Genomic DNA, 13,505 nt, shown 5'->3' with positions numbered 1-13,505 from the left:
AACCACCGAGTCCCAGAGTCCCACCGAGGTGGTGGCACCCACCGAGTCCCAGAGTCTCACCGAGGTGGTGGCACCCACCGAGTCCCACCGAGGTGGTGGCACCCACCGAGTCCCAGAGTCTCACCGAGGTGGCGGCACCCACCGAGTCCCACCGAGGTGGTGGCACCCACCGAGTCCCAGAGTCCCACCGAGGTGGTGGCACCCACCGAGTCCCACCGAGGTGGTGGCACCCACCGAGTCCCAGAGTCCCACCGAGGTGGTGGCACCCACCGAGTCCCACCGAGGTGGTGGCAACCACCGAGTCCCAGAGTCCCACCGAGGTGGTGGCACCCACCGAGTCCCACAGTCCCACCGAGGTGGTGGCACCCACCGAGTCCCAGAGTCCCACCGAGGTGGTGGCACCCACCGAGTCCCACAGTCCCACCGAGGTGGTGGCACCCACCGAGTCCCACAGTCCCACCGAGGTGGTGGCACCCACCGAGTCCCAGAGTCCCACCGAGGTGGTGGCACCCACCGAGTCCCACAGTCTCACTGAGGTGGTTGGCACCCACCGAATCCCACAGTCCCACCGAGGTGGTGGCACCCACCGAGTCCCACCGAGGTGGCGGCACCCACCGAGTCCCACCGAGGTGGTGGCACCCACCGAGTCCCAGAGTCCCACCGAGGTGGTGGCACCCACCGAGTCCCACCGAGGTGGTGGCAACCACCGAGTCCCACAGTCTCACTGAGGTGGTGGCACCCACCGAGTCCCACCGAGGTGGGGGCACCCACCGAGTCCCACCGAGGTGGGGGCACCCACCGAGTCCCACCAGGGTGGTGGCACCCACCGAGTCCCACCGAGGCGGCGGCACCCACCGAGTCCCACCGAGGTGGCGGCACCCACCGAGCCCCACCGAGGTGGTAGCACTGAGTCCCACCGAGGTGGTGGCACCCACTGAGTCCCACCGAGGTGGTAGCACCCACTGAGTCCCACCGAGGTGGTAGCACTGAGTCCCACCGAGGTGGTGGCACCCACCGAGTCCCACAGTCCCACCGAGGTGGCAGCACCCACCGAGTCCCACAGTCTCACCGAGGAGGTGGCACCCACCAAGTCCCACCGAGGAGGTGGCACCCACCGAATCCCAGAGTCTCACCAAAGTGGTGGCACTGAGTCCCACCGAGGTGGTGGCACCGAGCGCCTCCATCCAGCAGAGGATGGAGCCCAGCTCCTCACCCCTCGGACACACCGGCTCCAAAGCCTGCTAACCGTTCTGCCTTTTGGATCCCATGGCTAACTAAGGCCATTTCCCAGTTTTCCAGGCTCTCCGGAGCAGCAGCCCCGGTGTCAGGCACACAGCAGGCACACAGGCAGGGAATACTCACATATGCACGTGGGGAGGCTGGAAGCGGCTCTGGTTGATGTTGTAGTGCGTGAACGCCTGCGTTGGGTTGGAGCTGTACTCATCCACCGTTACGGTAACTTTGCCTTGTGAAGGAATTCCATGAGCCATCCTTCCTCCTTATGGACATGAGCAGCTCACAGCTTCCCAAGGCCAGGGGCAGGGCAGGGCATTGTGGTCCGGGCGGATCCCGACTCCCAGCAGCTCCGCATCAACTCCGCGACCTCTGCCAGGAGAGACAGACAGCACACGCTGCTGTAAGCCATGAGATGTAAACACTCCCTGACCTACTGCTCCACGCTCTCCCGACTTCCATTCAGATTTGAGATCTTTTTCTATACTCCTGATGTACCCATCACCCCTCTCCACTCATTACTATTCACATTTTTTTTTTTTTAATTACCTCATCATCCAGCTCCATCATCATTAGACACATCCAAAGGATGAATGCTTAGAGTAAGGCTTTATCTTCAGGGGGTGGGGGAAGGGGGAATAACATATCTGTGTTGAAAGCTCCACTTAAATACTCCCCATTTCATATCCTCGATTTTAAATAACATCTTGTGTTAATTGCAACCACGAAAACTCACAAGTGGACCCAGCTTCCTGAAGGCCAGAAGACTTTCTACAAACCCGCACACTTGTTTTCAAGCCGCTGCTGTAGCTTTAGAACCCTAACCACTGAGAAACTTACAAGAAACCGATGTAGAGAACATGCCACAATATTGCACAGCAAAAGGCACACCCAAATACCTTTCAATCGAGGTGCGTATGTGCCCAGAGAAAGTGAGTATCTAGGCAATGTTAAGAAAATATCCACGTTATAGCTCACTAGCATTGAAATTTGGATTCACTGTTAGCAGACAGCAACGATTTATCTGATTAAAGCCGATTTTATGCATGTTTCTGCATAAGGTGAAAGAAATAGGCTCTTGCCTCTGACTGCATCCCTGTCTGGCTTCCTCAGAGTGCTCTTAAACACATTTTGCGTTAGGCCTGGGTGTGTGCTGTGATGCCAGCACAACCCAGCAGCCAGAACCTCCCAAACACGCTCTGCTGAGCTTCCTGGGCAAAACCCGAGCTGCCAGCTCTCCGGTCAATATCCTGAGGACACCTCGGCTGCCTTCCCTTCAGAGGGGCTCCGTGCAAATTGATCAGCGGATGGTCGAAGGATACTTTCAAGATGAGCAACTCTGTAAAAGCCTCGTTTAGGAGGCAGATCCTCAGCTGGGACACGCTGTGCTAGCTGCAAGGACATGAATTCACCGCTCTCGGAACCCACTGAAATTCCTCCCTTCAGCTGCCACGTGCAAGAGTGGACTTTTCCTATCTGGAGTGCATTTCACAAGAGTAAATCCTTGCTTACTGGAAAGACAAAGACATGGGAAAGAGAAGAGAATGACTTGAGCATCAAACCCAGCAATATCTTCCCAGTGCAATTTCCCTGGGCTTCTCTAGCTCCCAGACAGAAATGTGCTCGCCATGTGTAACACTGAGCATTTGAAATCTTTAATTTGTATTCCAAATATATTTTTAATACAAAGACTAATTTCCAGTTTGGCACGAGGCACGATGGAAACGCTCTGCAAATGGCAGATGGCCTGCTATAGGCCATTTATTTTACTATTTTACCACCTCAGGCCTATGTAGGCTTCCATATGTTGGCTGGGTTAAGACATGCCACAACCTTCGTTGTAGCAACTGGATTCTATCTTTCATCTTCTTCAGCATCGGAAGGAAAAAAGTAAAAGGAAAAAAATTAAAGGGAAAAAAAAAAAAAATACGGAGACGAAATTACAAGTTAGAGCATCGATTTCAAAACTGTCACTGGAGATGGCAGAGCGCTGTAACTGCGGTTACAGCCTGGTCCTCCCCTGTGAGACCCAGAGGACCTCTCTGATGAGAACAAGGTCTCAGCAGCAAAAATCAGCAAGGGTGAGCTTTGCTGGAACACCTTTGCTGTGCTAGATGCGATGTAGGACGCTGCAAGAACTGCTCACGTAAAGTAGTGGTTACCACGCCAAATTTGCAGCTGTTTCCTGAATTTCCACCACAATTATATTTTAGTGTTATTTTGCGTAACACCCAAACACAACACCTGCTTCGAAGTGCAGTCCTGTTCCAAGCGCTGCAGTTCTTTTGAGACAGAAACTAAGAAGAGTGCAGAACGCAGAGCAGCATAATTGCCCTGTACTGAGAAGTAAATACAAATGAAAACATCTTCCTGCCAGAGAAATGACTGCCATTAACAAGACAGGACATCAGAGCTCCCCAGGAAAAAAAAAAATAAAGAGTTTTTCTTTTACACTGCAAGAACTTTGGAACCTTCATACATTAAGAAGTGGTGTGAAAATTACACGTATAATGTTGTTTTTTTCCGCAATTAAAAGCAACAATATAAAAAAATGCATTAAACCAACAACAAAAATATGCTTGGGCTATCAGAAAAGCTAAATGACACTGTTTTCAGCAACCCAGCATAAGAAAGGTCAGAACATTAAATTTCATATTATAGTTCACTCATGGAAGAAAAATCTAATTTGCTCATGAGAATGAATTATACATAAAGATAATAGGCATTTTTTACAATGTTTGTAGCAGTCCAGAAAGAAATTACAACTAACTGGCATAAAACAAATGACAAGAGGACACTGAGATAGCGGTATTAAATACTTTTAAGTTGACTCTCAGTAAGATTATAAGTCTATAAGCTGCAATTGCTTCCCATTGTTCTAATCTTTAATCTTAAAAATAAATCTGTACTTAAACTGAGACAAAGCTGAACAAAGCATCCTTTTAAAATGAAATTCAACAACAAATGCCAGACTGGGGTAAAAAAAAAAATAATTTGAAGCTGGCTTCTGTGTCAATTCTCTTAATTTCCATTTAATACTCCATAGAGTACTACAGCTCAACTATCAGAAGTATCTAATTATTACCTTCTTTACTGGGAACGTCTCTGAAGAAAATAGAAGAAAGAAGCTGAACACTTCAAAACTTTAAAACAAACGTATCCTAGGCCCAAGATTAAAAAAAAAGAAAACAAAAGAGACTTCTTCGAATCACTACCATTCTTCTTTCTCCAACTATGAGCACTACTTGAAGGTTACTCACAGGAGATGAGTGCAAAAAAATAAAAGTTGGATTATTTTCCCATCTATCAAGTAAAACAACGCCTTCCACGCCTTTCGAGGCAGTTTTAAGTAAGAATGCCTGTATTAAAAACCCAAATGCTGCTTTTTCAGCGTGTTGCCTTTTCCCAGATACAGGCTGTTATCCTTTTCCAGCGTGTATTTGTAGCAAGACAGGAGATGTGCCATTGTACACATCTGCCCGGCGTTACAGGTATAAAGCGGAGCTCTTTCGGAGCAGGGCTGACCCGAACGTGGGTGCAGCTATTTGTAAACCTGCACACTGCCGCCCTGTCAAAAAACTGCCACGAAACCCGCACAGGTAAGCCAATTTCCATGTAGCGTTACATCGCACAGACAGCCACTCACACGAAGGCACGCGAAAAACCCATTTCCCCAAATAAAATATTTACGCCTTCCTCATCTGAATTTCAAACATTCGCCTCTAGCTGGGCTCGGGCTGCAGCAGAAAACGCTGAAAGGCAGGAGCCGGGAAGGGTTAAGCCCGTGTCAACACCTTCTGGTGATCCAGGCACTCTCCCGGCGCTGGCACACCGCCGCGGCACGCTGCGCCCGCCCGGGGCCGCGCTCGGCCCCGGAGCCCCCGGCACTCACGGTGCGCTCCCGGCCCCGCGGGGACTCCAGCGCTCCCGAGACGCTGCGCTGCAGCTGGCGGACAACTCCGCGCTCCGCCTTCCCATCGAGCCCGGCGGAGGCAGAGGGGGCCGGACCCCGACTCTCGCCCGCCCCGTCCCCCCGGTACCTGGGCTCCCGGCCGCTCCCCGCCTCCGCCGGCTCCCGGGCCGCCCCGGCCGCGGCCCCGCGGGGCGCCGGGCTCGCCCCGCGGTGATTGATGGCTCCGGGTGGCCAATGGCTCCGGCGCGGCCCCGTCCCGGCGTGTGCCGCAGCCCCCGCCCCGCGCCCCCTGCCCTGCCCCCGCCCCGCGGCACCGGGGGGCATTTCTGCCCCGTCTGCGCCGTACGTGCCGCGCCGCACAAAGTTCGCATCGCCCCCGTCCCCGCCGTGCCACGGACCGAAGGGGCTGCGGGGGGAGGATGCTCGGCTCGGGGGAGGGATGCGATGAACTCCACAGCAGCCGCGGGCGAGCGCGGCGGGGCCGGGCGGGGGGGGGGGGGTGATGCCCGCCGCTTTTTATTGCGGCGGGGCCGACCCCCGCACCGCGCCCCCGACCCCTCCAAAGGCTCCGAGTGTCTGCGGCCTCCGGGATCAGGGTTTCAGAGCGGCTTCTCTGCCGGCGAAAGGGCGAGGGGCAACTCCGCCGGGGAACGCCGAGCCAACCCGCCTTTCCCTCCTTACTTTTGCGGCGTGTCCCCCCACCGCCTCCCCCCGCGCCGGCAGCCCCGTCCCCGCGGCCGCCGGGCGGCTCGGCGCTGCGCCCGCCGGCTGCCGCCCGCCCGCCCGCTGGCCCCAGCCAGCACAATGCTCCCCGGCCTACCCTCCCGGCCCCGCCGCCGCAACCCGCGCCCCGACCCCGCGCCGGCCCCGCACGCCGCCCCCGGGCCGCCGGCACCCCGCCGCCCCTGCGCCCGGCCGGGCAGCGGCGGAGGGCAGCGGGGGCACGGCCTGGGCAGCGGAGCAGGGCAGGGCAGCCTCGCTCAGCGCCGCCGACACCGCCGCCTCGGCTGCGGGGAAGCGCCTCCGCCGCCGCACCGACCCGACCCGACCCGGCGGGCTCGGGCGGTCACGGCGGGGGCGCGGGCGGCCGCGTTCATCCTCAGCATTGTTTGCGGGAGGCTGGACCGGCGCCGCCGCCGGAGCTGCCGCCCGCCCCCCTCCGCTGTCGCCCATGACACGGCACCTCTAACCCGCCCGCTTTGTGCTCCGCTGCCCCCGCCGTGCCCCCCTGCTCCCGACACCGGCCCGAGGCCGCTCACCTTCCCTCCGCCGGCTGCCGCTGCGGGCGGGTCGGGGATGCTTTCAGCGCGGGCAGCGGGGCCGCTCCATGGGGCTGCGGGGGCGCGGCCGGGGCAGAGCCTGCGCCCGACCCCGCGGCGGCGCCCGGCGGCGGCGGCCCTGGCTCCGGCTCCGGGTCCGGCTGGGCTCCGGCTGCGGGAGCGGCAGCGGGGCGGCGGCGAGGGCGGGCGCGGTGCAGTGATCGGGGCTGCCACTGGGGTCAGGGAGCAGGCACCAGGAAACACGGCGGCCACGGCGCTGCTCGCACACACACACACACACACACACACAGACACACAGACACACGCACGGCTCCTCCCGCTGCCTCGCACTTCACCCCCCCGGGCAGGGAGGGAGGGAGCGAGCGAGCGCTGCTGCATTTCCCAAGTGCGGCACAGGCTCCCCACGCCGAGGCGGCTGGAGCACGGCTCTCCCTGCCGGGGTCACGGCCGGAGCCCACCGGGACCCCCTCCCCGCCAAGGGGCAGCGCCCGGACACGGCCGGCCCCGCACCACGCATCGCCGATCGGCTCAGATGGCAAAATAAATAAGTAATAACAGCAACAATTAAAATACCCAAATCCTCGGAACAGGTTTTCGCACCTTTCGTCACTGGGTGTTGATGCGGTGCCCTGCTCCTTTGTAGGTAAGCTCACCTCAGGGACCAGAAACACCAGGGTTCGCCTTTGAGGCCGAGCATTGTCTTAAGGGAACTGGGGCTTTCCTATGGGAAAAAAAAAAAAAAAAAATCAGGGATGTGGCTGTTGTCTTTTTTTTCCCCCCTCTTTTTTTCTTCCCCCTCCCACCCCCGCCAAAATCACAGCAATTGTGTCAACAGCCACAACAGTAACAGAGTGAGGATTAGACGCGTTTGTTCTTTTACTTTCAAGACAGCAAATGGAAAGGGGAAATTTCCAAAAATATATTACAATGAGGAGAAAGACAGAAGGACAAAGGACAGAAAGAAAGACAGACAGAAAGACAGACAGAAAGACAGACAGAAAGAAAGACAGAAAGAAAGACAGACAGAAAGACAGACAGACAGAAAGACAGACAGACAGAAAGACAGACAGAAAGAAAGACAGACAGAAAGAAAGACAGACAGAAAGAAAGACAGACAGAAAGACAGACAGAAAGAAAGACAGACAGAAAGACAGACAGAAAGACAGACAGAAAGAAAGACAGAAAGAAAGACAGAAAGAAAGACAGACAGAAAGACAGACAGAAAGACAGACAGAAAGAAAGACAGAAAGAAAGACAGAAAGAAAGACAGACAGAAAGAAAGACAGACAGAAAGAGCAAGCCCAAATATTTTTGAATAGTTGAGCAGACAGAAAATAAATAGCAGGCCTCTCATAGTGAGTAAGTGACCTATATATTTTAAATAAGTAATTTTGACTTTTGCCAACCTTCAGATATGAATGTCAAGCAGGCAGGTTTTTCTTTGTCGCTGAAAGCCATGAGGAGGGTCTTCTGCATTGCCAGGCAGAAATCCACTGGGATGGATTGTCCTGTTTAGAAACAGCAAACTAATAAAAATCAACAAGAAAGAGACTAAATGGCATAAGACTTTTCCTCAAATTTACCCTTTCACTCTGATTTTTTTTACTATTGTCCTTATCACTTTTGAAAGAAGCGAGCACTGTGAACCACCAGAGGAAAATTCCTGTTTCAGACAAAAAGGCCCACAGATGAGTCGTCCTCCTGACCAAACCAAAGCAACACTTCCAGGGAAACTTTTCCTGGAGCCGAGTGTGAGGCCGTAGCTGCACGAGTATTTGTAGCTGACTGACTGTGACACAGCTGCAGAGCCAGCAGTCCAGCCTCCCAGCCGTGTCCCTGCACTCCGGTGAGGACAGGGAGCCCCACGGGGGACACCGAGCCTCTGAGCACCAGGAAACACCTCCTGCTCTGCTGTGGGTCAGCCTCCTCACCCAGTCCACTTCCCAAGTGCATCAGCCCTCCTGCTGGGACCGGCCAGGGAGCGAGATGGGGCCAGGGAGAGCAGGACAGCTCCCAGCTCCCAGGAACACGAGAGGAGGTGATGGGGAGCAGAGGGAGAGCAGGAGAGCTCCCCGCTCCCAGGAACACGGAGAGGAGGTGATGGGGAGCAGAGGGAGAGCAGGAGAGCTCCCCACTCCCAGGAACACGGAGAGGAGGTGATGGGGAGCAGAGGGAGAGCAGGAGAGCTCCCAGCTCCCAGGAACACGGAGAGGAGGTGATGGGGAGCAGAGGGAGAGCAGGAGAGCTCCCCGCTCCCAGGAACACGGAGAGGGAGAACAGGAGAGCTCCCTGCTCCCAGGAACATGGAGAGGAGGTGATGGGGAGCAGAGGGAGAGCAGGAGAGCTCCCCGCTCCCAGGAACACGGAAAGGAGGTGATGGGGAGCAGAGGGAGAGCAGGAGAGCTCCCCGCTCTCAGGAACACGGAGAGGAGGTGATGGGGAGCAGAGGGAGAGCAGGAGAGCTCCCTGCTCCCAGGAACACGGAGAGGAGGTGATGGGGAGCAAAGGGAGAACAGGAGAGCTCCCCGCTCCCAGGAACACGGAGAGGAGGTGATGGGGAGCAGAGGGAGAGCAGGAGAGCTCCCCGCTCCCAGGAACACGGAGAGGAGGTGATGGGGAGCAGAGGGAGAGCAGGAGAGCTCCCCGCTCCCAGGAACACGGAGAGGAGGTGATGGGGAGCAGAGGGAGAGCAGGAGAGCTCCCCGCTCCCAGAAACACGGAGAGGAGGTGATGGGGAGCAGAGGGAAAGCAGGAGAGCTCCCCGCTCCCAGGAACACAGAGAGGGAGAACAGGAGAGCTCCCTGCTCCCAGGAACACGGAGAGGAGGTGATGGGGAGCAGAGGGAGAACAGGAGAGCTCCCTGCTCCCAGGAACACGGAGAGGAGGTGAGGGGGAGCAGAGGGAGAGCAGGAGAGCTCCCCGCTCCCAGGAACACGGAGAGGAGGTGATGGGGAGCAGAGGGAGAGCAGGAGAGCTCCCCGCTCCCAGGAACACGGAGAGGAGGTGATGGGGAGCAGAGGGAGAGCAGGAGAGCTCCCCGCTCCCAGGAACACGGAGAGGAGGTGATGGGGAGCAGAGGGAGAACAGGAGAGCTCCCTGCTCCCAGGAACATGGAGAGGAGGTGATGGGGAGCAGAGGGAGAGCAGGAGAGCTCCCCGCTCCCAAGAACACGGAGAGGAGGTGATGGGGAGCAGAGGGAGAGCAGGAGAGCTCCCTGCTCCCAGGAACACGAGAGGAGGTGATGGGGAGCAGAGGGAGAACAGGAGAGCTCCCATCTCCCAGGAACACGGAGAGGAGGTGATGGGGAGCAGCTCTGACCCTGAACCTGCTGCATCCCTTCTCCACAGTCACAGCAGGACTTCTCCTGTAGTCGTGTCTGTACACACCTGGAGCCCCTGGCACTACAGAAAGGAGCTCCTAGCACAGAGAAACGGGGAGGAAGCCTGCGTAGGGGATTGGGCTGGGACTTAGGAAGCTCACAGACCTTTTCTCTGGTAGCTGGTGAGAGATCAGACACTTCCCTGGCACTGAGGTGAGCATTTACCTGCCTCACTAATCCTGACACACAGCAAGCCCTGTGGCCTCAAAGTTCCTGGTATTTGGGTTTTGCTTGTATGAATCCAGAGTGGGACCTGCTTGTAAGCTCACACTTTTTTCACAATACTACGCGCTCAGCAACAACTGCAAGCTGTAATACAGTCATCAGGAGCATTTTTGTTCATACATGACTTGGCAAACTCTGTAACATTTTCTGTTAAGGGCACACAACAGAACTTTTCCCTTTTACAAACTACTTGTTTTCAGTATGCTTTCCAAAGTGGTACTCACCTTAGAAACCTGGTGGCCCCAGAGCTGCTCTCGCAGGAAAAAATATTTGACTTAAATGGATTAAAGGGTTTTTTGATGGCAGGAGCCGAATCCTGCTGCCTTTCTTCTCAAATTCACAAGAGCAGCATCTAAATGCAAGTACACAAAAATAAAACACCTATATTATGGCTGGAACATGTATTTGTTAACACACGCTTGACAAGAGGATTTCAGAGACAAATTCAGAAACCTAAGAAGTAAATGAGATGTTCATTTTGAGTGTCACAGGACTGATATTTCTAGCTGGGTGAAATTCAAAACAGTGAACAAACAGCTTTTCCTTACCTTAATACCTCCTATCAATGACAGTGAAAGGGTATGTTATACATGAAACTTCAGTCATGCTCAGAGCTGGCACTGGATTTTGTTTTTTTCACTTGTACAAATCCAAAGTGACTATCATCAAATGCACAGATTCAGGAGATGCGTGTTAAAAATCATAAAACACTATAGTATCCAGAAAAGCACACTCATTCTTCACAATCTAATATGCCATCCTTAATACATTTCATAGGTGCCGCTGCCTCCAGTTTCTGCCAAGCACAGGACAAAGCCAACGGCTTATGAGACACACCAGGGTACTTCAGACACCCTGAACCACAGACACCTACCTAATTTTGCTATTTACTTAAGGAAAAATCTTTTCTAAGTATCTGTAAAGCAGTACAAGAAAGAATAATTTAAAGTCCACCTCTGAGCACTCACTCCTTAAATAATCAGATTTTTCGAGAGATCTTTTACGTGGAAAGGAATTCCAACCAAACCAAAACAAAAAAAAACCTTTCAAACAGATGCAAACCACACATGAAGAACAAATTCAGTTTTCAAAAAGGCTCCTTCCACAAGGGCAGAAGGGTTTTGAGGCAGACCCCAGGCTGGCCCACAGCAGTGTCATGAATGGCACAAAGCAGTGCAGGAGCAAGGCTGGCACAGCGTGTGCTACACCTCCTGAAAGAGTCAGCCCGGTGTTTCACACTACCTTTTCCTCTGGACACAGTACCAGAGGGGTTTGGGTTGTTTGTTTCACTTCCCTGGATTTTTTAGCCATTTTAAGACCAGAGCACCAAGGGTTTTCATTTGCACTGCAGATAATTCAGTTTCGGGCTGCAGAGGCTGGGACATGCTGGTACAATGCATATTTTAATTTCCTAACATATTTTAATTTTCCTGCCATTTTAAGAAAGCAGAGTTTGGTCCAGTGGATGGCCACTTTCACCAAAAGTCACTGGATTCACCATATGTCAGCACAGACCAGTGCAGTTCTGCCAAAAACTGCATCTTAACAGGCTCGTTCCCCTCATTAAAGCAGGAATCCTTCCCTAACTGTGGAACAGAAGACAACAGCATTAGTTTAGGCTTCATGCCCCACTGAGCCCCACAACGTTCCAAATTTGCTGAATATGTTTGGATAGATTTAAAGTTCTCCATTGCTCTGTTCTTTCACTTGCAGGCCATCAGTCACAGAGCATTTGGTGTGCGTGCTGGCCAACAACATGAAAACAACAGAAACACAGAGCATTACTTACAAACAACAAACAAACTGAAAAAAAAAAATTCCAAAACAACAGGATTCCAATTTTGCAAGTTGGGTTTTCTAGCTCTCGGGGCTTCTTAACAAAATTGCAGGCTGGAACTAGCAGCTAATTGAATCCTAAAAGCTGAAAAAACTCCCAAACCTCATGGCTTTGGATTTTCATAATCTGTCCCATTATGAATTTTATCTTTTCCCCCTCACAAACAGGCTTATGAACTGTTCGATACTCCAGCAAACACCTCAGAAAGAACCCACAGGCTTTCCATAGAAGCACACCAGCTTTGGGAGGAAAATGACAATTGCAAAAAGGAAGTGAAATCGGAGCCTTCTGTCAGAACCTGCAGACACAGAAGAGCATTGTCATTATTCTGCTGATGGAGCATCAGGTAAGATTACTGAAGGAAATATCACCAGTTGCCCTCTGGACACTCTTTTTATATCTGATGGGCCAGAACTTTGTCACAGGATAATGCTTGCCTGCTGCCTTGCCCCTTTACATTAAATTAAATATTCGATTGGAATTTTCCTACTTACCCTCTGTAAAAATAAAGTGATGCAAAGAAAACCCAGCTGAAGGTGAACTGTTTGTCCTTCTAAGAACTCCCAATGTGACTTATAGTCAAGGTACCTGGAAAAGAAATCATTCCTTTTTTTTTTTTTTTTTTTTCCCTGAACATTCTTTTTTCAGAATTAAGAAGGATACACGGGTGATTTATTTCTTCATAACAGAGAAGGCAGTGACTCCAGTTTTGTGTGTACATAACGATGCAAGTGTTGTTTGATGGAGAGCAGTGGCTGCAAAGGCAGCACTGCAGGAGCTCCCAGGAGCTGGAGGCTCAGGGCACACTTCAGGGGAAGGATTTGGGGCTCACACTCTGGTCAGTGAGCTGTGGCAGGGAACACACAACACTGGGTGCTTTAACATCCTATTGATTGCATTCCAATTTGCCTGTTTAGAAGGTCTTCTTCCCCAAGTGATCATTTTATCATTTAATTAGTTTATTATTTGACTCAATTATTCATTGAGTCAAAGCCAGTGCATGGGAAAACCTTGAGTTTAATTCACCTGCAGCTCGGGCACTCGAAGCCCAACAATTCCAGAACCTGATGGTCTGTCAGAAAACAGGCACTACACAAGAGTGTATTCCAAACCTCTCCTCTCCTTGACCTTTAACTTATTTAACTCCCTTCCCTGCTCATCACAGAGATTACCTCCCCTGTGGCAGACCCTGGTCTGCTCCTGCTGTAACATGAACTGTGTCCCCACGGGTCTGAGGAGTCACACAGATACCAGATGGCCTCCTGTCTGCACTCTAAATCTACCCCTGTCCTTCTGACTTTAGACAGAAGATTCAGTGAAGTGGTTTTCTATCACATTTTTCAAATGTCAAGCTCCACAAACTGAAATTCCTGCAGAGAAAAGTTCTTCTCTCTCTTCCTGAGAGAAGGTCCCTACTGCATGGAAAGTTATGTATGAAATCTTCCAAATCAGTCAAAATTCCACAAGGAAAGCAAATGGCAAAACTGAAACAGATCTAATTTCTCAGTTCAAGTACAGCATTTTACATGGTATCGCAGAGGAGAGAGTATTACTCCTGTGCTATTTTCAATTTCTTTTTTTTTGAAGGCTACAGATTTACTGGCAAATTCATCTGATGATGATGATGACTATTGTCAA

The 13,505-nt window shown here is 52.8% G+C and overlaps 1 protein-coding gene across 4 annotated transcripts in view; it reads right to left on the bottom strand.

Moving 5' to 3' along the window:
- MPPED2 (metallophosphoesterase domain containing 2) overlaps positions 1–13,505 on the bottom strand; it is a 193,738-nt gene that overhangs the window by 105,854 nt on the left and 74,379 nt on the right. For 2 of the 4 annotated variants that reach the window (XM_068194816.1, XM_068194817.1), the window contains exons 2-4: positions 7,833–7,934; positions 7,027–7,147; positions 1,363–1,605 (exon numbers count right to left, since the gene is read on the bottom strand). In XM_068194816.1, the coding sequence (XP_068050917.1) occupies positions 1,363–1,490 (128 nt within the window). In that variant the 5' untranslated portion in view covers positions 1,491–1,605; positions 7,027–7,147; positions 7,833–7,934. Of the gene's footprint in view, positions 1–1,362; positions 1,606–4,318; positions 4,456–6,405; positions 6,711–7,026; positions 7,148–7,832; positions 7,935–13,505 lie in introns of those variants that run through there. The other 2 variants (XM_068194815.1, XM_068194818.1) reach the window with 2 other exon arrangements.

The sequence above is a fragment of the Anomalospiza imberbis genome, chromosome 6 (genome assembly GCF_031753505.1).
Source record: "Anomalospiza imberbis isolate Cuckoo-Finch-1a 21T00152 chromosome 6, ASM3175350v1, whole genome shotgun sequence".
NCBI lineage: Eukaryota > Metazoa > Chordata > Aves > Passeriformes > Viduidae > Anomalospiza > Anomalospiza imberbis.
This window is presented reverse-complemented; position numbering and strand designations above follow the sequence as displayed.